Source organism: Eublepharis macularius, chromosome 1 (genome assembly GCF_028583425.1).
Source record: "Eublepharis macularius isolate TG4126 chromosome 1, MPM_Emac_v1.0, whole genome shotgun sequence".
Classification (NCBI taxonomy): Eukaryota; Metazoa; Chordata; class Lepidosauria; order Squamata; family Eublepharidae; genus Eublepharis; species Eublepharis macularius.
The window spans coordinates 200,205,952-200,230,213 of NC_072790.1; the positions used below are offsets into that span (position 1 = coordinate 200,205,952).

Below are 24,262 nucleotides of genomic sequence, written 5' to 3' on the forward strand. Positions count from 1 at the left end.
CACAATTAAGCTACTGGAATTTTTTTGTGGAGAGGAATTTTATTGTATTGTGTAGGATTCTAATTTAGAATCAGTGTTAATGTATCTAATGCTGTCCAAAATTTATTCTGTTATACATACCTTTACACTTTGACACTTACCTGGGGAAAAAACAAGACTGTACATTATTACACTGCGTTTCTGTCTCAAGTACTTACTTAATTTTGTGTGGCATCTCAGTCCCAAACACACTTGGAAAAAAATCCCAAAGGAGATGATGGCACTGTTGGTCTGATGACACAACTTCCCCTGTCACTTCCCCCACCAATGGCATGGCATGGAACTGACATCAAAACAAATATATTTAGGATGGGGTGTATGCTCCAAGAATAAGCATGTTGGCTTGCAAGCACGTTCCGTTTAAATCAGTGTGTGACTTCACACCTATCATGGATATGCGGCATGTTCTCTGCTCTTTGTTGGGAGAAGCAGAACTGACCCACTCTATGTAATCTGAAGGTCATAAATATACATGCTTGTAGACAATAAACTTATTGACAATTGCCCATAAACAGTTTGAGAAGAACTGTTAAATAACATAACAAAAGTCAGAAGTACAAAGTTAAAATGGAATATAGATCATGGTTCTTCTAAAGTTGTGCGTGGGTCGTTTCTCATTGAGCTGGTTGCCAGCATGCACATCCCCACAGTCCCTGTCTTCCAGTCACCAAGCCATGTTGATTTTGCTCATGGTCATCTCCAAGAAGCCAGTTTGAAAATATTAACTGAACCATGTCAGTGGACACCTTTTATCTTTCTGTTCCATCTTCACCCTGCCCTTTGTCCGATGAATTCCAGCACATGATCCCCCCCCCTGCTCCGATTTATCTTACAACCATCCAGTGAGGGAAGTTAGGCTGAGAAGGAGAAAGGGTGACCAGCCCAAACTCACTCAGTGAGCATGATGGCAAAGTAAGGGTTCGAATCTAGGCTGGTTGCCAGGGGCACAACCGTCTGGGGTCGTGGGGCAAGGCAAGTCCCGCAATTTGCCTTCCTGAGCATAAGGGGATTCGAACCAGCAGAGTGCTGCTTCGCAGTAGAACCACTTAACCACTGTGCTACTGCAACCCCCATGCTGTAGCACAGCACGCAACCTCCATGCAGGATAAGGACTGAATATAAAATAGTATTATAATGCCTTTGAATAAACCAGTGGAACTAAGGCGTTTGGAACAGCACCCCCTACAGATCGGGTCGCCCCATCTCCGTAGAAGAGGAAGAAGTTGAAGCAGTAGAGCTCAAACGCTTGCGCCACTTGGGGTTACAACAAAAGACTGCATCTGGGAAGAGAGCTGTGGTTCTCGAAAGCTTATGCTACTATAAAGTTGGTTAGTCTTAAAGGTGCTACTGGACTCTTTACTATTTTGCTCCTACAGACTAACACGGCTAACTCCTCCGGAACAAAAGACTAGTTCGTCAAATGTCCAGAGAATGGACAGTCAGCCGGTCCCTCCCACCCCACCCAAATAATGATTTCAGGATTTGCCTGACGAAATTGGCTGGCAGTCGATTCTGCCAGATCAACATTTTTCGGTGCCCCGCTGCCTTCTTGCGGCGAGTTTTACTCTAGGCTGTAAGAGATTTGGGCGACCAAGGAACAATTCCTCCCCGGTGTGTAATGCTGTAACGTTTGAATCGCTGCACGTTTCCTAGAGAATAAGATCTGGGATGCTCCTGTGCCTTCAAAGGCAACTCACATGACAGAAATGTAACAAATTATGTTTGTCCTGTCACAGAAATAAGCAGCAAACGTGACCGTGGGAACCATTTCCATGAAGTAGCCCCCCCACCCTTTCCTTCAGTAGCCTGGAGAGATTGGCCACGCCCCCATTTCTACATTCTATCATCTCATTCCGCTGCGTGTATAAACCCCGTTTAATTTCAGTTCATAGTGGTCCTGCTAGTCCAGGAGAGATTTTTTCCCCATTCAAGACACTAATCCAGCATGGCTGCTCAGGAGCACGTGTGATTGGCACTGTGGAGATCCGGGCTCCGTGAAAACAGGTTACTTTAAGGGTCCGCCAGACTCCTGTTTATTCTCTATCGCGCCTCCCAGACCGGTCCGAACATTTTCAGTGGAGCTACACACTCAGACAGTCCTGCGTGCAGAATAGAAATAAGAAACCCAGTTGTGTGCCTGTGCAGGTGTGACAATCATTGGGAGAGTTGCTGATCCGCGATAGCCAGCAAAGGACTCCAGGTGTTGCGTGTGATTTCTCAGAACCCGGAGCACTCCAGGCGAACATTTCCAAGATAAGATTTGCCCCACGGAATTCACAGGCGGTGAATCAGATCTTAATCCCTGAAACTCCCAGATTAGTTGCGTCACTTTCTGCACCTCCCCCCCCCCCTGCCAAGCGAGGGAAAGGGGAGAGATTTGGGGCTCTTACGAAAACAGAATTGCCAAAGCCAAGCGCCAGGCTGCTGCACCTGTGGGCATTTTCGCTTTGCAACCCCCAAGCGCAGAATTGTTGGAATCTGTGCAAGTGTCCTATACTCAGTCATGAAAGAGTTAAATTGTTATTCTGTTTGTTTAGTCAGACAGCTAGTTAGCATAGGACCACTTAGGGGAGGGAAGTTCCCACCAGAGAAAGTGGGTGACTTTAGTCTTAATGAGGGAATCCAGGATTGTCTATCGGATGAGCCAGTTTATTGGGGGGCAATTAGCTAGCAACCTATACTAAGGTTTTACTGCTCTTTGTTCAGTCGTCTGCCACTACACTTCTACTACTTCACTAGACAATGTAGTATAAGGTTTTCCCTCTCTCTAGGACCTAGTTGAGACTATCAAGATGTAGTCAGAAACTGTTGTTTTTCCTACCAAATGTACCCTTTTTACCCTATTATGTAGTAAAGTATTTTTATAGAGCTAGAATCACAGAAGTCCTCTACTTATTTCCATTGCGCTATTATCAAACTCTGCTAATCTGCAAACTTATATCTAATTGCTGTGCAAACGCCAACACGAATAGCCAGAAAAGCGGCTGCTCTACGCCGGCAAGGCGCCCTCTTACCCCAGCTCAGCAACTGTGTGTCCAGTGGGGAGGGCAGCCTTCCTCGGGCCCTCCTCTTCCCTCCAGCGGCCCTCCGATGCCTTCTGGTCCCCTGAGCTCAGTGTTAGAGGTCTCTCCCATACTCGGTTCCCTGAGAAAATTTTAAACAGAAAGGCCAATGATGGAAGGCTGGGGCTTCACCTGGCAAGGCATTTCTTCTCGCTAGGGATCTCATGCCCATACACCTGCCAGGGCCAATGATGTCTCCTGGCAGCGGATGGCAGTGGTCTGTCCTGCCACCTTTTTAACTGGAGACGCCAGGAACTGAACCAGAGACCCTCTGGGTGCCAAGCAGATGCCACTTTTCTTGCTCCTCTGTTCCAAAAAGGACATTCGAGGACATTTTGTTCTTATCACCATCGACATCCTCCTCTATGACCACTTTCTTTCTTGAGGCCACCCGACTTTTCTGTCCCCGCATCCCCATCCTGTCGACAAGAAGGTGAGGAGATGGTTGCCCTGCTGGAACTGACCGTTGCCCATCTAAGCCTATATTCCTCCGGCTAAGGGCAGCCCTTGAAGGCAACTGTCCTTTCCCGATCATTCATCCTCATATCAGGTATTCAGAGTTATACTGCCCCTAAACATGGAGGTTCTATTAATTTCTCGAGGAGGATCATCTGGGGTATAGGTCCGGTGGACTTGTCTGACCCGTCTGGCGATGGCGTTTGAATCGTGTCTCCTCCGGGTTCCGGTTCTCCTTGGCCACCCTCGGGTCGCCTACAGTAGCCACGCCGAAGGAGCCTCCCTCGACTGGGACAGAAGGGTTTTGCTGGGGCTGTGGGCTCACGACTCCTCCTTAGCAGCTACCCGGGGTGGAAAGGCGTGTGAAACGGTCTCTGACTAAAGCTTGCGTCTTGAGCATCCTTCCTGCGAAATGGCGTTCAAGGGGTTCACGTCGAAGCAGGTCTCCTCAGAGGTGTACAGAGGCTTACTCCCGGGAAAGCGTGTTTAGGGTTGCACTGCTTGAGACTGAGCCCCTTTACTGCTGAGTGGGACTTTGCCTGACATAGGAACTGGGCTGCAAGTGGGCTGCAAGCGCATTGAACCCCGAAGGGAGAACGGGCTTGCCTTTCCGCTCCGCTAGACTCCTTTGAAGTGCCTTTACAAGAAATGCTGTTCGGTTGCTCTACCGAAGATCTACCGCCCAAGATCCTCGCAAGGAATGGAAAGGGATCTCCTTGCTCCACACTCCTTCCTTTTAAATGCCGGGCACGCCTGAAGTTCCATATCCTGCCAGGCTGCAGTGCTTAGGAGGGCTTAGGAGGGCTTGCCTGGAAGTAAAAGCCACTTCCTTTGAAATAAACATGCTTAGAGTGGGGGGGGGGCAAGCAACAGAAACACACGAGCCCGCTTTGTGCATTAAGAGCAAGACTTTGATAGCTAAGCGAGATCGAAACGGGTCTTGTTTACGATCCTGGGATCAGATGAAGCCGCAGCGCCGGAGAGACCGGCTGCAGCCAGTTCATTCATTACTTGGTCTTTAGCCCTTGCTCCGATGGGGATATTTCTTCTTATTTACAAATTTATTGCCCCGTTACTTTTTAAAAATCAGAATACTCCTCATTCTGTTTTTCTCCAGTTTAGGAAAGTCCGGTGGCCAATTTATGAAATGTAGAGACATTTATCATCCCGGCGTAATATAAATGATTGTAGGACCCCATCTCTAATTACAGACTTTAATGCAGGTCCGCAAGATGTTCAGAAAGGCCAGTTTTCTCGAAGGGTGGGGGGAACATATCGGCTACAAATGCAAATCTATATGGACAAATAAGAAGCTTTTAAAAGAAAACCAAAAACACTTAAGCCACGATTTGTCCCCTTTTGGAGCATTAAGAAGCCGCTGAAGAAATGTTAGAAAGCGAAGAACTACAACGGCAGCAGATGACATTCATATGCAAGGAGGTTTATACTACAAATCTTGACCGGAATTTCAGACTAAAACTATAATCGGGAGGAATATTTCCCAGGATCTAAACGCAGAGAATTCTAGAATCCCTTGGATGGGAACGTCCCGGGGCAGAAAGGGGCGCCTGTATGCCAAATAACTCTGCAGGCAAAACTCGGTCTTCCCTTCCCACCTTTATGAAGTTCTCAGGTGGGACGCAAACTGGCCGACAGATCCACAAAGAAGACTGTCGGGTCAGAAGACCTATCCAGTCTCTAGTGAGGGCGACCCCAAGCGGATTTTTTAATTCAGTTGCACAGAAAGCCTCCATTGCAGGAAGCCTTGCGGGATAGCCAGAGCGAGGGAGGGAGGGGGAGAGAGAAAGCCCCCCCCATACCGTCTGTAGCCCCAGCTCTTTGCAATTTCACTCAGCTGAACAAATGTGGCAGGAGCTCGGCTGCCCGCTGACTTTCTGCCATGCAGGGGTCTCATTCCAAAACGTTCCAGGTTTAAGAGGCTTTTAAGAAAACCTACGTAAGGGAGGGGGCGCCCTAAAAGGTCTCCAGAGTTGATGGAGGTGGGCAAGGGGGGAAGGCTGTAGAGGAATTGTTCCAGTAGGGGTCTTCAGAGCAGGCCCAGGAGGGTCCCATCCTGTCCCCTTAACACCCTGCCACCGGCGTGCTCAGCTTGAGGACAGAGCCGAGGCCTCTGGGAATGCGCTGGGAGTGGACAGAGGGCTCCTCGGGTTGGCACCCGTTGCAGGTCTATAATACCTCGATGAAACAGCAGAGGCGACCGTGAATCGAGTGAGGTGAGGGATGCTCCCTTCAGATATTCTCTGGCTGTTCCCGAAGAAAATGGAAAATAGGGTCGAAGTGATGGAGGAAGGGGCATTTCATTAAGTCATTCGAGCGCTGGACTAAACGGCTGGTTGACTTCGGGCCTCTTTGCGTTGTCAATTGCTACCTCCCTCCCCCCGCCCCGCCCCGCCCGCAACTCCCTTCGTCTGCCAAACGTGTTCCTTTCCAGTTCAGCCGTGTCCTTAAAAGCACCGAACTTGACACCGGCAACGATTGCAAGCGGGACCCACCCAAAGGAACTCGCAGATCTCTGAAAATCCCCTGCCCTTCCCCGTCTTATAAAGAGGCAGAAGCTCCAACCCCTCGAGGGAGGGAGAGGGAGGTTGCCCTCCACGGGCTCCGGCTTCCACTCCAGAATTCTCGGCCCGTCCATTCTGGCTCGGCAACTGGGCTGCGCTCTCGTCCCCCGACGGTGCCTTCCACTCAGCCACAGTTCTGTTTCCGACCGCGGAGAGGACCCGGGGAATAACCCAGTTTACTGGCTTACAAGTGAATGGGCCCCGTGTACTGGGCATGCCTGCCAAGAGCATAAATGCGCATCTTGACCTGTGTGCCATGCGTTATTAGGAACTCAGTTATAAATCAGTGAGGCACAATGGATCCCTGCGTTGCGCTGCCACAGCCCTGCGAGGCGGGATAGGCACGCAGGTAGCGACGAGTCCCAGAAAGCTGAACAGTGATTTGAACGCGAGTCTTCCAGTCTCCCACTACAGCACACTGCCTCTTTACACGAAGTGCTCTCAGAATATACCGCTTTCTGCCATTTGGATCGTGGGTTTTAAAAACCTGATGAAACTCTAGCCTCGTCCCACCCAACCTCTTAACCCCACGGAGGGAGCATGCTGCAGTGCGCCCCCTGGGTCCAACCGCTTAGTTGCATTCGCTCTCACCTAAACAGAAACCACCAGGGATCCGTCGCATCAAGAAGTAACAGCTCCACACTCAAGGCAGCATCAAGGGGTGATCATACGGCCTGAAAGGCTGCCTTTCAAAGGACGGGGATACAAGTTCAGCAGTAAGAGAAGAGAAGAACCGGACATAGATGAATGGACGCTTAGACGGAAATGCACTGCAAATCCCCCGAGCTGAGTTTTGCTGTGCTTTGTACACCTGGTTTCCACGAAAATTATGCTAACTGCTGTAAGCAGTTTGAATGGAACTTTTACACGACGGGCTTTCACTGGTTTCGCCGTCCTTCTGTTGCCTCACGGGGGAATGGGGAGGGGGGGAGAGAATCTATCTCAGCATCCTCACCAACTACAATTCCTAGGAAACTTTGAGGGAAACCGCCATTATTAAACATGTTAGCAGTATAGTCTTGCAATGAAAACACCTGCAAGAGTCCTAGATCAAAAAAATCAAAATCAGATAATATCTGCAAAGTACCAAACGTGGAACTCTGACGGATCAAGATGAGATGGTTCATATATTGGAGGAACGCCCATAGCTCCGATCCTTTTAAGAGACAGATCATCCCAACGAGCCTTCCCGTCCTCCTTCTGGATCTAGAGCAGGGGCTGTCCCGCGCTCTCTCCGTTTCACGGGCACTGAAAGGAGCCCATTGTTTCGGAGGGCGCTTGAGGAGGCAGCGCTCAGTTGCACATCAGGTGCAAGCAGAGGCAGTCCCAAGATCAGTGACTGGTTGGGGTCGCGCCTAGCAGGACTGTCAAAACTGGCCCCAAGGAGGCCTCTGCCGTTTTGCCTATGTTAAGATCTGAGAATCCCCAAGAACACGGGTAGGCCTGTGCCATCCGAGGAACTAAGCCGAAGTTCCCCACACACCAGACTCCTTCATACTAAGAGGAGTCGAAAAAGTATTTTTTTATTTAAAAATTAGGACTTGCAACAACCAACCAACCCCCGCTCCCGCCATTAACGTACATAATTTCCTTCTCACTTTCTCCCCGGGAGATTATTTCAGGCATTTCCCTCATTTTGCATGCTCGGCTCCGCGAGACAAGAAGCCCCGCCCAGCCAAGTCCGCTCTTCTCCTTCCCACTGCACACATTCTTGAGAAAATCTAGCAAATTTCGAAATTTCTAGCCCTGGTTATTGGGGGGGGGGGGCGGGTAGGTGGTAAACACAGAAGACGCGGGGCTTCAAGGACGTGATGACTCTGACCCGCGGGGGCTTCCTTGACTTCAGGGACGCCATTCGCAAACCAGCGCATTCTCAGCGGGCTACGAAGTTTGCACGCGGTAGGAACACGGCCTACAAAGACGCAGCCGCAGCTGCTGTTCCGGGGGAAAGGGGCCGATTTGGCCGGAGATCAAGGACTGGGTCTAGCACAGTCCTCGTCGCCTTCATTATCCTTCGAGTCTGGCGGCTGGGACCTCTCCTTTCCCTTCCCGGCTACCACCAGGCTGCTAGCCACCCCTTCGCTGCCTCAGCCATGCTGGTCTCCAAAACGCACCTGCCGCGCGTCCTGTCCCACGCCCTTGCCCTCCCTCTCCGCCCTCGCCCTGCAACGTTGCAGGCTCTTCCTCCCCTACAGCTTCCTCCGTACTGAAGCTCATGGTCCTGGCCCTTTGACAGCTTTGGAAATGGGTCCATATGTCCCGCTACAGTGGCGATATTTGGGAGGCGTCTTTCCCCTTCCTATTGCTTTCTTCAACCCATTTTCTCTTTCCCAGAGTTTGGCAGGAGGACTAGAATTTTTAAAAACAAATTTATTGATTTATTTAGAACAAACACCAGTAGTAAACGGAAAAGTGGACCTATTGCACTCTCTGCTTATCATTCTATCCTTCAGCTCTAAAGGAATTACATTAAGATAGTAATTAGTTTTCAAGAGTTTAATTCAAGGACTGGAGCACAGGGTGAGGCAATACATAGAAAACAGGCAGATCCCTTCTAATCCCTGTTCTGAAACCCAGGGGGGGGGGGATCTCGAGACATTTTCCTGGGTTCTTTTTAGCGCAGGAAAGTTTCCAGTTCCCATAGCAGTATTCCACAGGGCATCTTCCCGCAGAACCTGGCTTAACTCTCATGGCACAGCTTGAAGGATCTCTGGGAAATGTAGTTTTGTGAGGTTTCCATAAAATGCCCGGGAGAAGAGTTTTTGCCCTCTCCTAGCTCTGCAGTTCCCAGGATCCCAAAGTATGACAGTTAGGCTGCCTCTACTTTAAAGTCTAGATATGCCTGTCAGAACGGGCTGCCAAACTCCCCCTTCCCACCCCCTTCTGTAAGCACGCGAGTTCGAAACTGAGGCATACCTTGATGCACTGAATTTTTCGATTTTATTATAAAATAGAAGCAGAAATATTTCTCCAAAGACTGTATTAACATAATATAAACAATACACAAAAGTCAAGGGGCCTCGCTGGTATTCCATAACCTGCCCTTGGGTTTCCATGAACAGCAGTGGATGATGATATATAGATAGAAAGACAGACCTAAGGGCCTTTCCGGTTCCTCTTTGGGAAGGATGGGTCACGGACTCCACGCCGGCCAGAACCAGGGCCCGGCAATGAAACCTGGATAAGTTATGCAAGGGACCAGGGGTGCTCCAAGACTTTAAAGGGGGGGAAATTATTATTATTCATAATAACAATGAGTGATATAGGCTATCTCGATAGTTAAATGTGCAAAATGCTGTACAGTCTTTATCCTCACAAACAGCCCTGTGAGGTAGTTTGCTCTTGTTCCCATTTTACACTTATGGGAACTAACCGAGGCCCAGGAGGGAGGCATTTGCCTGCTGAGTCCAGGAGCCCAACTCGGACGTGCTAGCTTCAGGTCTAATTCTGGAGCCACCGAATGGGTTGAGGCAAGTTCTCTGGCTTAAGCGGTTCGTGTATCACCCCATTCTTGACCTCCCCACCCAGAGAATGGCTAAAGCACCACACGGACAAGGAGAAAGAAGCTTTTTTGTCCTTTTTTTTTTTTGCATAGCATCAGCTACAAAGAAGCGGGGGCGTGGCTAGATGCGAGCTGCTCTTTACAAAGTAGTTACTACAGCGGTTCAATTGTAGCTTACACTGGCCTATAGTAGCTTTCTTGCCACAGCTGCGTTTGGTGAGGCGGCTCTCCTTTAAACAGCAACTCCCAGGATCCTTCCCAAAATGCAAGGCGCTTTTGACTGGCACCCACCACCCAGAGTATTTCCTCTGCGGTCAACAGAATTGCTTTGGGGGTACAGAAATGGTAGGACTCCGATTCGCCACCCCACGTAACCAGGACAGAAGTCCTACTGATTTCAGGCCAAATGGATTATATGAACCCCAAACCAGGCTGGATAGGGTTGCCAACGTTTCCACCGGCCTCTGCACCTCTGTGACCCGAAGGACCACTTGATGGGCAGAAATCAATGTGACAATCACCCCACCCCGCGAAAATCTTTGCCTGAGGATCCCTGCGGATTAAGTTGCTGTGCAAGGCGCAGCTGTACAAGCCTGCGGGAACGTTGGCAGCCCCGGGGCTGAATCGCAGCAAATGCCGTGAGATGCTTGAAGGGTGGGGGAAGGCCGCCTCCTGTGTCAGTCCCCAGCCCAGAAGAGTCCTCTCCCCTCCCTCTGCGCCCGGCTCTGCCGAATCTTCTCAAGGCTTGCCAGGAGGACTTGCGAGCCGTCTGGAGCTCACAGTACCTTCCACGCGAGTCAGCTGCTGGCCGACCAGGGCGTCCCGAGCGTGGCATGGCGTCTGCCATTCCTGCCCACGGTCCAGAGACGAGTTCGGGTGCAGGGGGCGCTGGCGAGGCCCTCCGGGGTCTTAGGAGCCCAGATCCACCAAGTTGGAAGACATGGAGTTGAGGATGGAGTCTTGCAAACTGTGGTGGTGCAGAGGGTCCGCGCTGGGAACCGGAATGGCGCTGGGACCCTGAGGGTGGCCCAAGCCATGCAGCGGCTGTAAACCTGGGTTCGAATTGAGCAGCAAGGCGGGGCTGGAGGAGGAGTGGTCCGGCGTCCCCGAGGGCGTTTTCTCGTCTTCGGAGCTGCCCAAAACCGCCTTGTTGCCGTTCAGGGAAGAGGAAAGCGGGTTGTGGCCATTAGAGCTGGAATTTTCGTTGTTTTCCCTAGAGGGAGGGGAAAGAAAAGCGGGAACACATCTTAGACTGCAGACTGCACCGACCGGCCCAAACAGCGGTGCACCTGTCCTCTGAAGCCGCTGCTCGTCTACTCTGAAGTAAACCCAGCTACCGTCCCCGGCCCTTCCACCCATAAGATACTCATTTCCTTTGACTCAAAGAGCTTCCAGGGCAACCTTAGGCAAAGTAACACCATTGAGGTCAATAGGTTTTAAAGCCTAGGACTGCTTGGTTGGGCTGCCATTGCTGTTGATCCGGTTTGGGACCGCCCTCCCCCCATCTTTTCTTGACAATAACCCTGTGAGGCAGGCGAGGCCGAGAGACTGTGGCCGGCCCTACCAGCCTCTCCTGGGCTCCTTAGGCAGCAGTCCGGCCTGAGTAATTGCTTTAACATACACAGAGAATAATGGGCGCCATCACTCGCCTGCAAGCGGGCAGCGGGGCACCCGGGTCTCCCAAGGAGCAATTTCCGCAGCCCCCTTCCCAAAGGCGGCACCGCTCATTCGAACTAGGAACCCTCCGCCGTGGCCTGTGCAGATGCTGCTCACCCAGAAAAGTGCTGAGATCTTTGCCCTCTCTAGGAAACCACCTCAGGCATTAAGGAATACGGAAGCCCTTTGCTTAGATCCCTGATCTTTCATTTAGAGCGATCTGGTCAAATTCACCGCTGGGATTTCTGCAGGCACCCGTTTCATTCGGTGACGTTCCAGTGAAAGAACCTAAAGCCGGTTGGGGCAATTCATTATGGTGCGTACGTGTGAGGCTGGGGACTCCCAGCCGCTCCCCACAGCTTCAGCGGGTCGCTGCCCCTGTTGCTTTTCCGGCAGCATATGAAATGTCCCTCTGGGCAGAAACCAGAAGGGGCTCTTACACCCATTTTGAACTGAGCCACCCAAAACAAGGGCCCCAGTCCTAAAGGGAAGTAGCCCCGAGCCACGCGTGACCTAGAAATTGACGAAAAGAGTGCCAGGAGATCTAGAGACTTTCTGCCTAAGTGGGCCCTGGAGGGTAACAGTCGGGGACCACCAGCGCAATCCTGTGTGGCTATGGCCGAGTAAGCCCCTCTGTTAAATGATGCTTACTTCCGGGTAAGGCTGCATCGGAATGCACCAGAGAAGCACGCGATGTTGTGCACATTTCCCTGGGACTAAGTCCCACCGGACACCGCGGCCCGAGAGAACGGCAGGAGATGGGCAGATCAGAGAGGGCCGGGGGTAAGGGAAGGAGTAAAAAGCAGGCTTGAAGCTTCTGCCTGCTAATCCCCGGGACTTAGTTAGGCAGATTGCGTTCGTTTTACTTCCAGCCCACCTTTCTCGAGTTTTTAAAGAGTTTTGGTGCTTGTTTCCCAGAAAAGCCCCTTTCAGACTTCTAACACATTGCAGGACACTCTTGGAAGGAAGGAAGATGAGGAGGATGAGGTTGTGTGAGCGCCTTATTGCTCATCCGAGGACGGAAAACTACACATCGTGGCCATTTGCTCCAGAGGAGTCCGGGGTGCAAGATATGCCGATCTTGGGATCTTTTCCTGAGATCCTTTCCCCTCCAGTCATTCTTAGACTGGCCTGTCAAATACGCGTTCCAGTACACGGTGGAGGGCAGTCCCCCTCTCTGCTCCACAAAGGCACTTAGGGAGCAATTCTAGGCAGGCCTACTCCGGTGTGGGTAGTTGCATCGGGCTTATCCCCAGGAAACTGCTCTTAGGGCTGTAGCCTTACTTCTGATGGATATAGATTTGAAGAAAAGGATTTTATATATTACTTTTATATATCACTTATATGCCTTGCACTTTTTTTCTACGCTCAGGAGCCAATGTAGTATTTGTAATGCAACCTGTAAGAATATGACACTTGAAACAAGAAGATCAAGAGAAGTATGCTGAAACTCTGCAAGAACTGAGGACTAATAATATACTGCTTGTAGAGCTGCACTTAGGAAATATTACGCATATGTTATATTATTCTATAAGATTCCAATAGGAATCAGTGCCAGAGAGCCTTTTGTAGAAAACTGATTTGATGTAGCAAGCTGGTTTTGGCCACCTGTGGCCTTATTTCCTTAAGGCTGAGAAGAAACTGGGGGAAAGGGCATAGATGGGAAAAACATCCCTTCCTATCCACAGACTTCAGTTATCAGAGGGTACCAAGGCTGCCAGATTGAGACTCATTGGAGCCATTGAAAGTATTATGCCCAGAAGAAAGTAGGTGAGAGGTTAGCAGGTGTCCTTCCAAATTGAGGACAAGATAAGGGGGTTGCAAGATTTGGAATTCCCCCAAGTAGAGGGGCCAACCCAGAATTGCATCTTCAAATCAGAACTGACCCTAGATACCTTACCAGCCAATAAGATAACAAATATTAGAATATTGTAATATTGTTATGATTATCTGAAAGTACTAATTGCTCTGGCTTCTATTGTAATTTTGATGAGCTTTTGCACACAAGGAGAAAATCTACTTCTGTGTAAGAAAAAGGGCTCATCCAGCGGTTTAATTAAATCATCTGTTTTGCTTCAATTCAAGAAGGACTCCAGGATCTTATTTTAATTTTTATTGTGGTTGGTCGGAAAAGGGAGAAGGAACAACAGAGGAGCAAAGTTTTGCACATAACACTTCCAAGGAATGCATCCCTACTGATTTCGATTAGCAAATAAGGCTGCGATCCTAGGCATGCCTGTTCGGGAATGAGTTCTGTTGAACTCAGGCGTGGAGGATCTACTTACTTCCGAGCAACCATACAGGGACAAAACAGGGTGCATGCCATTTGATGCAATTAACTTTTAACTTCCTAATCAAACGCACAGCTGGCAACATATCCCTTCAGTCACAAATATAATTTATCTTAGTGGCTGAGCTAAGACATTGTTGGACAGAACCCACATCCAAGAAAAAGTGTTTAAGGACAGGGATGGTTGGCTGAAGAAGAGCTTCGTGTAAATACATCCTTAGCATCCTTCGTGTAAAAACATCCTCAGGAGTAGTTGCCATGAATGGCAAATGGCATTTACTCCTACAGGGGCAGCTGAAGAGCTCTGTGGAACTTTAAGACTGAACCATTTTACGGTGGCCTCAGCTACAGGTTCTTCATCCTACCTGAAACTAACTCAGAATGCGGCTTGCCTGCTCCCCGTAGTTGATGGAGAAGACCTGGTTTAGGGGAGCTCAGGCCATACTAGAAAATCGCCAGTCTTTAAAGTACCACAAGGCTCTTCTTCCTTTAGCGAAACAGCCGAAGGAAGCCGCTTTTCTATAATTGAAAACCAGAGAGATCTGTTCGCGGCAGGGGAACAGACAGGAGCTGAAGTCCCAAGCAGCGCGGGTGAAGCCGCTCGCTTCAGTTGGGCCTGGTTTGCTTCAAGCCCGCGCCGAAAGAGCAGGCCGTGGCTGGCAGTTCACTCTCACGCACTGGGGAGGCCGCTGGTGCCCCCTTAGCCGCCCCACACAGCTCCCTTTCCCGCAGCAGAGCCGCCTCCCAAAAACGGACCTATTCAGAGCGTTTCAGTGGGAGTTCACGGATGGGACAGATTTTGAAAAATGACAAGAGCCACAGTCTTCTGCGTGCTGATGGTGCTGACAGAGGGGTCTGAAGATTGTAGCCCGATCCACAACCAACAATGCATATTTGGAGAACGTCTGTTTTCTTAAGGGGAGGGGGGAAACCGCTTCACAGACATGATCTGGGTCATCCTAACAGCCACCTTGTCAGGTATTTTCAGGTCGGTAGCCGCGTTGGACTGCAGTAGAACCTGCAGGATTTCGGTCCAGTGCCCCCCTTAGAGACCAACAAGAATGTCAGGGCGTAAGCTTCCGAGTGCCAGAGCTGCCTTCCTCCGAGAGAGCTCAGGCCCCCCAAAGGCATCCCCCGAGAATCTTGTTGGTCTCTAAAGTGCTGCTGGACTTGAATCCTTTCCAGCATCTCACAGTTCTGGCTCCCCCCGTGAGGCTGAGAGTGGGGCTTGCTTTGGATCCCTCAGTGAATCCGGCGCAATCCTGAGCAGATGCCGGTGGGCTCAGAAAGGGATCCGTGTTTAGGCTTGCACTCTCTCCACCAGCTCCCTTAAGCGGGATGCCTGGATTCATACAAACGCATTCCAAGGGTAGGTGGATAACTGAGCAAACACGGGAATCCACGCATCCCCAGAAAGGACATGGCTGCGCACAGCCTTTATTGTGGATGTACAAGAATGCAGCAATGTACAGCTCGACTCAAAATCGTGACGAGCCGCATCCTCTCAGCAGCCCAGCTGCCAAGGAAGTCAGGGAGGCTGACTGGATCTCTCTCCAGGAACTGAACCGGGTAAGGAGGGGAGCTTTCCTTGGCTCCAGGCACACAGCCCAGTTAAGCGCCGCCGGTTCCGTTTGCCCCCAAAGCAGTTTCGTCCCACTTAAAACGACTGCGGCAGCCTGCTGCTGTCCCTTCATTTCTTGAGAAATGAAGTCTGTTCAATATGCAGCTCCAGCCCAGCTTGTTCAGAGGTAAATCCCACCGAAAGTGGGCCCAAGCGTCCAAGTAAGACTGCTGTTGAAGCAGGCTTGCTGGGAAGCCAGTCCCCTCAGAGTTTTTCTTCCAAGTAAGCAGAATCGGGATACGGAGGGCCTTGGAAGTTGGGTAGTTGGACTGGGGTTTGAAGCCGGTTGATCCACATGGATTCCTATGGAACTAACGCTCCGAGGCAATCCTGGGGGACTCCGGGGACTTTCCTCTACTTCCGAGTCAATATGTCCAGGCTGGAGTAAAGGTATTAAGAAAGCATTGTGAATTTTCCATCGAGCGATTGTGACTTTGCATCCATCATCCTTTTAGCATTGGGATGACTTATAGTTCAATCCTAAACAGAATTACTCCTGTCTAAATCCATTGAATTGGGCTTAGACAGGAGTAACTCTGTTTAGGATTGCAGTGCTAGCGAGCCACCGACCTGCCAGATTCTTCCCTCCTTACGCAGGCGGGTTATTTGGTCCGCGCGCATTTCCCTCCCCAAAGCTCAGGTCCCTAACTGACACGCACACCTGAAAGCCCCCTCCAGCGGCTGCCTGTGCTTACGGGTGGAAAACTGCAGGGCGGCCTTAAGAGCGTTTTTCTCGCGTTTTCCAATCACTTGTGGGGCAGAAAGTTCAGGGCTTTCTGAGACAGTCCAGGAATGAATACGTCTCCAGGGACCCTACAAAAATAGTAAAGAGTCCAGTAGCCCCTTTAAGACTAACCAACTTTATTGTAGCATAACCTTTCGAGAGCCACAGCTCTCTTCGTCACATGCTATGGCTCTGGAAAGCTTATGCTACAATAAAGTTGGTTAGTCTTAAAGGGGCTACTGGACTCTTTACTATTTTGCTGCTACAGACTAACACGGCTAACTCCTCTGGATCTGGGACCCTACAGAGCCCCTTGTTTCTTTAGAAACTCTGCGTCCTCTCTCCAGGGACTGCGGGAGCCTAAAATCAGAGCGTTTCCATTTCCAAGCCACAAGAGTCCTTCACGTGGGATATTAACTTTCCCCCTTCGGGTCTTCCGTGTACTGGAAGCCCTATTAGCAGCGAAAGGATCGCTTTTATCTCATCAAGCCAAGACGCCTAGGACCGCTTAGGGATCCGGAGGGAAGGCACTAATCCGCCTCCGAATCCGAAACCGTGTCGGCCCATACCGCTGGCATTTAAACGCTCTCTGTCCGTGGGAATTGAATAGTTACAAAAAGACACGCGAGACTCGGGCATCGGGGACTGCAGGCATTAAGACCTGAGGGACCGGAGGTTGCCGCCGAGTATTTAGTCTTGCGCACAGTTTTGTATCAAGCTGCTTTTTACTTCCCAGTAAGCACTGGCGATGGAACGAAGTTCCTCACCCACAGAACCCCCAGCCGTCAAAACCTCACGGGACCTGGGCACTTCAATGCCTGCTCTTCTCATACTGAACTAATAACTGGGGGACCTGACATGCAGAAGAAGCCTGTGGACACCAGAGAAAGTACCACTCTCACACACAAGACATAACTTCCAGCACAAAGTTTGTACTCATAGTAGCCATAGGAAAGAACTATTAGGTGCTGCATATTCTGGAGGGGGGGGGGAAACTATTTTACGTCTTATGTTGTATGAAAGAGGGGATTTCACCAGGGAATAAAACTCCGCATTTGAATTTGCAATGGTATCAGATTTACCATCTATATCTAAAGCAACTAACTCATTCATTCACCGCAAGGGGAGTGTCGCCGAATTTTCAACTGGGTGGTGTAAGAACTGCTGAGTGGTGTAAGAACTGCTGACGAAAAACTATTCCGAAATTAGATCCAGAGCCGTGTTAGTCTGTAGTAGCAAAATCGAAAAAGAGTCCAGTAGCACCTTTAAGACTAACCAACTATACTGTAGCATAAGCTTTCGAGAATCACAGTTCTCTTCATCAGATGCAGCAGCTAGTCCGAGTTGGTTAGTCTTAAAGGTGCTACTGGACTCTTTTCGATATTCCGAAATTGAACATCTGCCCCATCCTCCCTTACTTTGGAATACAAATCCAATTGAAATCGGTGGGATTTATTTCCAAGTAAATATGCCTAGGATAGAGCTGCATCTAAAATCCATCTCGGACAAAGCAAATCTGAAAGCGAATCCACAAATACTTAAAACAAACCATGTGAAAAAATTGCGATTTTCGTCTTACTAAAAGTTAAGTAAAATAATCGTAAACTCAATGTTGTGGGTGACGGCCTTTGCATAACTTGCTATCTGGAATTCAAACTCCAGGTCTATGCCCACTTGAGAATAAACCTGCAAAGTTGTAAGATTTACTTCCAAAGGGATATGCACAAGATGGAGTTATGGCGGGTCCTACAGGCCTCCGAACTTTTGCGCCTAAATCCAGTTGATCTGCTCAGACAAATTCTGCAGAGCAGTCTCTAACCGCATTACAGAGAATAGGTCTAAACAGCTGATACCTTATTATACCAAGTCCGGATCAAGTCTTTAATTCACATATGGTGTGAGGCTGCGCCAAGCGCTGAAACTGCCGGCCAGAGTTAGGACACACAAAATTGCCGTGGCTGATTTACGCTCAAAAGCGTATGGAGAAATCCCCATTGTTAGGCCGACGCTTCCCTGGCCGCGGGTGTAAGAGAAGCAAGGCTCTCCACACTGCAATCCCCTGTAGAGCCACCCTAACAATCTATCTAAGCAATGGGTTTACGCCGCAGTAACTCTGCACCGCGAATTACCCAGCTCGCTGAGACTAGAGCTGGCCTGCTCCTTTGCTGCGCAGAAAGGCCAGGCGACGTTCCTTCGACGTTATTTTTCCATGCGTATCAATGGGGGTTTCTTCCAAATCAGTTTAACGGAGACATTCGTGTCAGGTAGTTACACTAGGACGGAGGGGGAAAGTCAGCTTCGCGCCCTGCCCTTCCTAGCCTGACTGCAATTTCCCTTCCATGGAAATGCTGCCTTTAGGACTGAGGTGCCGACCTGTAACCACAAACTACGGGGCATAAATTCCAGAGCAACCCACTGACTGACTTCCAAGCAAATCCGCGTGTAAAACAACCACATCCACAGAACCTGCTTCCGAGTAAGCCCCTTTAAGAACCGAAGAATTGTATTAGCTGCGAGTGGCTTCGTCAAACTATCGCCCACTTACTCTAGAGTAGAGCCAGTACACATCCACACTGCGCCATTGCAAATGCTTGCTGTCTATCCACGCTGAAGAGGCCTAAGCGTACATAGAAGGCCCCACTTCACACTTGCATAGACCGGCGCGGGGGCCCTCAGACGTTCCGATACTTTTTCTAATGATTTCCACGCTGCTTTGGTCCCTTCCCCAGTGTCTGAGCAAAGATTTCTTGGTTTCCCTCTGACAGTATTTTCGAAGCAGACAGAACAGAAACTCCAGGAAAAAGCGCGTCCCATTCGGCCTGCTCCGAAGTGGGGGTTCATGATTAAAGCTCTCAGGTACACGGATCCCACGTGGGAAAGATTAGCCGCTTACGGCTGCGACAGAGGTCCTTCCTTCCCAGTGAGGTGCAGCACAACAGTATGCATATTTACTCATGGGGAAGGTAAGGTTCCTGGACGTCCAAGGAAATATAAGTAGGATTGCAGCATTAAAGCTGCAGAATTTACTCTAGGATTTGTACAGTCCAGGTTGTTGCTCCTAAGAGACAGCGAACACAGACCCAGGTAAATAGCTATTCTGCCCAGGAAGATGACTTCAGGGGAGAAAAAATATCTATAGAAAAGTCCAATTGTTAGATCAGAGCATATATAGATGCTCCTATGAATGATGGCTGGTAAACAGAAAGAACTAGGATTTGGAAAAAATGCAATAGTGAAAACATCGTATTCCTATCCCACAATTCCTCATTATCCTTCATCTCAGCGCCTAGAAGCTCCCTCCGGTTTACTCGGAAGTGAAGCTCTTCCTGCTAAAATGAAAAGAATTTGCATCCGGATAGGTAAGCGTACTCCTTCGGACCTGAAGCTGAACTGAAATGGGATTTGTTTCCCATTGAACTGAATGGGATTTGTTTCCAAAGAAATGGGGGCTGTTAAGATCGAGGTGTGACCGGTGTCCACTTGAAACGCATCAACAAGGTCGTGCGCGCCTGCACACACACACGCGCCGCTTTTGTTTCGTTTTATGGACACAACGTTCAGCCTGATCGGGAGTTGTAGCAAAAGCGAAAGATTGCGCATTCCCATGTGGTATTTTGAATGGTCTCAATAAAAGGATCAAGCTACTCTGGATCCCTTCTCTGGATTCCGCTGCGATATGCATCACCAAGACTACCTACAATCTTTCCACCAAGCCCCTGTTCCTGGGTTGACCTCCGAGTGAAATTCAAGGGCCAATTGCAAAACAGGGCTGATCGCCGGAAACCAGTTAATGACGATGTCCATCAGCGTTGCCTAAAACTCCAGGGACAGCAGTTCTCTCACCGCCAGCTTCAGAGCAGAGCAGCTTTTATAGGCGGAAGGCCTGCTAAAGCCATCTTCCCACCTATGCTGTGACTCTGAAGTCCGTGGCCCTCAACCTGTTACGCTGATCGTTCCTGTTGCAATGAAAGGGCTGCTGGTTACCAGCTTGAAACATTCAGGCTTGGTCACCTGTAACTTACATTTTAGCTCGATTTCATCCTGAGTAAACTAGTTTAGAAAGGGTCATGACGCCTAGTTATTTCATCCCCAGACCCTGGGCCTACTTGTGACCGCATGGCCTGCGACTTGTTCAGTGTACGTGATAAACTAAGGCGAAGGTAAAAGACGGGAGAAATTCACCCTCTTGCTTCGAGGTTCTTTCTCACTGAAATGGCTTACGGAATCAGCTTTCTCACATATATCAGAAAACTCAAGGTGGAGAGAGACTTGGAAGTGGGACGGGCAGATAACACCAGGGAAGGGCTTCCAAGAAAGTTCGGCCCCCGGATCCCGCGCGCTCCTTATTGCATTTATTCCCTTCTAGATTTCAGGTTTGGGCCTGAAGCAGGATCTTGGGCTCAGCCCGATTTTGGTCTGGAGTAACATTACTGCGGTGGCGCGAACAGTGCCAGACCAGCTGCTGTTTGAAAGGCTCGCTTCCTTCCCTGTCTCTTCCCGGCCCCGGCCCCGCAAATATAAACGGAGTTCTGCCTGAAACTCGCTTGCAGGGTTGCCACTCCAAGGCCGGGATGGGTTGATCGCCAACAGGGCGGCGTTCTGCGTGTTTACTGGGGAGTAAGCCCGGCCGAGCCTCAGCGCTTACGCCCGAGTAAGCGTGTGGGGTGAGCTTGGCCTCGACTGGGGAGACCGTTGCTGCCTTGCCTGGAGGGACGCGGCCTGGCGGCGGGCGGGGCGGGCGTACTTACTCGTACCTTTCCTTGGCCTCGGCCGCCCGGTCGCGCTGCCGGCGGTTCTTGAACCAGTTGCTGACCTGGGTGGTGGTCAGGCCGGTGGCCTCGGCCAGCTCCCTCTTCTCGCGCGGGGACGGGTAGGGGTTATGGGCGTACCACTCGCGCAGCACGCTGCGGCTCTTCTCCTTGAAGCAGTAGCTGGTCTCCTCGCCGTCCCAGATGGAGCGCGGCAAGGGGAACTTGCGGCGCACCCGGTACTTGCCGACGGCCCCCAGGGGTCGCCCCCGCAGCTTCTCGGCCTCGATGTAGTGCGCCTTGAGCCAGAGCTGCTGCAGCTTGGGGTGGTTGTGGGCCGAGAACTGGTGGCTCTCCAGGATCTTGTAGAGCTCGCGGAAGTTGCCCCGGTGGAAGGCCACCACGGCCTTGGCCTTGAGGACGCTCTCGTTCTTGTGGAGGTGCTCGCAGGCCGGCAGCGACCACAGGAAGCGGCCCAGCCGCTCGATGTTGCCCCCTTGCTGGAGCACTTCGCACACGCACGCCACTTGCTCCTGCGTGAAGCCGAAGGTGGGCAGCATGGACATGGTGGCGCCCGTCCTAGCGCATCGGCCCGGCCGGAGGGGCTCGGAGGGGCGCGACCCACCCGGGCGCCGGAGGGCCGGCCGAGGAGGGAGCCGAGCGCCCGGCGCGCCCCGGGCTAGCTCAGCGCTGCGGCGGCGGCAACTGCGCCATCGGCAAGAGCCTTCGCGTGGGGGAGGATCAAAGCGCAACTTTCACTCTGGGCTGGGAGGGGCGCGCCTGTCCAGCGCGTCTAGCCGGCGACTTGGAGCCTCTATTGTGTGCGAGGAGCGGCGCTCGCCTCCGGGTGGGACCGCCGCTCGCCTCTCCCCACCCCCTGGCCGGCCTCGGGAACTCCGCTCGGCTCTCTTCCCCCCGTTCCTTCCCCGCGATAGGCTCTCTTACAGGGAAGACGTCCCGCTCCCCTCGCCTCCTCGCCTGCTTCTCCGCTCTCCTCTCCTCTCCTCTCCTCTGCGCCGGGTCTTTCTTCCCTGCTCTCCCCCTTCTCTTCCTTTCCCTCTTTCCAAATAATATGATTCTAAACTGGCATGAAAAAGTGATTAGCCGCGCTGTGATTGGTCCAGTTATCTGACCCGGGGACTGCCAAGGAGAAGACAATAGTTTTAATCAAATGATTTGCCATGGTGACGCTGTCAGTCAAAAGTAACCCGATCTGTTTTGAGGTGGCTCCCCGGCTCGGTTGACAGATTGCTTTGAGCCACTCAGAAGCGGGCTTTGAGAACTGGGATATTACCGGGGCGGGGGAGGGCAGAGGCGGGGGAGGGAAAAGAAATTTCCGCCGTGATTGACACTGCAAAACACAGCAAGTGTGGGGAGGGCGGCGGGGGACTCCCAGAGCCCCACCCGGGCCTGACCACTGACTGACAGCGGGGGCGCTGCAGCACCGACGGGTCCCCCAGTCCGCCCGTTGAGCTGCCTAGCGAGCGCTCCGCCGTTCAAAAAGTCCACCGCTAAAGTTTTGGGAAACTTTTGAGCGTCCGAAATCACGGAAACTACAAGGCAATCCTGCCAGTCGAAATGCCGACGGCGATGAAGAGCTGCATATTTTCACGATGTTCACCCTTCTCGAGTTTTTTTTAAGCGTTTTAGTAAATACAAAAATGAAAGAATTATCAGAGGCTGACTTGTATTCACCCTACCTGAGTTGATGTTTTAGAGACGCTTCCTCAGGAATCATTGCCTCAAAGTTTCAGAATCGTGATTTGCGTATCAAATTCTACACTTTCCTCTTATCATACCGGCATTCTCCTTTCAAATTCACTCGGGCAGAAGGAGAAGGAAATCAGTCCAAGCACTTCAGCTGAACTGAACTCCGAGACGTCTGTAACTGGTGCCCCAAATACTAAAACAGATATCTGTTTGTCAAGACCGAGATTCACAAATAACTAATGATAAATATGTTCATTTACCTGAAGAGTTGAGTCATTGGTAGAATTTACTTTCAGGCAATAGAGATGATTACTGGCCAACTTCAAAATTCTTTAAAAACAAACAAACAAACTATTCATGCTGTAATCCCCCTGTAAATTAGCAGTTACTTAAAGGATCTCATTTATGGCTTCTAAATGAATATGCATAGAGATACAAATACAGGAACTGGGGAGAAAACTCCTTTGAAATCAATAGAGCTTGAAAATCAGGATGCCAATTATAACCCAAAGATACTCCCTCCCCCCGCGCAATTTAAATCTTGTTTCCCAGTGGAGGAAAAGAAAGTAGACTTCTGAACGGGAACTCAGTCCTCCCACAACGTGTCTGATCGTTAGTGAAGATGGAAATGGAGAGATATGGGTACATTTCCTCTTGCTATTTTCATTCCTCAACACTTGTTAATTTCACCTCTTTATTCTAAATAGACGACGTTGTGAAGGCGATAGATAAGGAGATCAGAGGAAGGAAGAGAGGCAGGCGTTTTAGTTTAAAACGGATGTCCAAGGCATTTTAGCCGAACGGGTGAGTAAGCAGTTTCTGGATGCTTTGGGATCGACGGTGTCTGCAGGGAGTGTGTTGTTCGCAGGGCTTCCTTGCACCAAGTGCTGCCACCTTTCACCCTGTCCCTTCTGGTGCCTCAGCCACCCCAGCCCCCAGCCCCAAAAGAGAGCGAGAAGTCGCAGCACATTATGCCTCCAGTCCCAATTTTCTGTGAAACGTCGCATCAAAGCGGAAATAGTCCTTTCTCCCCCCCCCCCAGCCCCCTTCCAGTCAGCCACTTTGCAGAAGGATCGGTACCGGGGTTTCAGTCTGTCTGAAAATCTTATTCTTTAGTGTACCCAGGCCCATAGGTATTCGAAAGTGACAAAGTCCCTTCTGCAGCAGCTCAGAGGCATTTTTGTTAGGGTAACTGCTTGGTTAAAAACAGGGTCCAGGGCGCTCCTTAATCTCTGAGCGTCAATCCAGAGGAAAGCTCCATCTGCAAAGGACAGTTTATCTCTCCCCACCCCGCAGTGGAAACTCAGAGCCTCTGAGGCTCAGGGGCACCCCCAGCGCCGAGACCGTAGAAGGCAGATCCAGAGGCCCAGCCGTGAGAATTGGGGTCCCGGGTCCCGCGCAGAACTAAAGCTTGGCCCGGAGACAACGCCGGGGGCCTCGGGCTGTGCAGATGACAGGCAGAGAGATGAGCTTCGCAGCCGGCTCGTGCCTGTCCGGAGAAGGGGCCTCTTGGGACCCCGAGTGCTGCAGCGACTCGACCAATCCTCGGGAATCTGCCTTTGCAAGGCACTGGAAGCCGAACTCCGACGCTTAGAGCGGAGAAGCCCGATTGGGAAAGGCTGAAAGGTGCTTGGCTAAGCGGAGGGAGCGGGGCTTTCGTTCACTCGATTTAAGAACAGCTGTGCTTCGGAAAGACACCAGTTCCTTTCTCGCTTCTTCCCCCCCTGCCTCCTCCACAGATCTGCACAAAACTGGTTAAACTTGTAAAGTGATCCAGACCTAGGGGAAAACCCCATTTCTACTTTTTTTATGGACACTTTCGAAGGCAGCATTTTTCTTTTTTAAAAAGTGAGCCACTGGCCACTGGCGTAA

The 24,262-nt window shown here is 50.8% G+C and overlaps 1 protein-coding gene across 2 annotated transcripts; it reads right to left on the minus strand.

Moving 5' to 3' along the window:
- Nucleotides 1–8,626: 8,626 nt before the first annotated feature.
- SIX2 (SIX homeobox 2) lies at nucleotides 8,627–21,559 on the minus strand. 2 transcript variants are annotated; one of them, XM_054980463.1, is made up of 2 exons: nucleotides 20,687–21,559; nucleotides 8,627–10,854 (listed from the first exon to the last, which is right to left on the minus strand). In XM_054980463.1, exons 1-2 carry the CDS (start codon nucleotides 21,244–21,246, stop codon nucleotides 10,551–10,553), a joined length of 864 nt encoding a protein of 287 aa, XP_054836438.1. In that variant the 5' UTR covers nucleotides 21,247–21,559; the 3' UTR covers nucleotides 8,627–10,550. The 2 variants fall into 2 exon arrangements, with proteins under 2 accessions (XP_054836438.1, XP_054836430.1); XM_054980455.1 differs by having other exon boundaries at nucleotides 20,681–21,559.
- Between the last annotated feature and the right edge of the window lie 2,703 nt (nucleotides 21,560–24,262).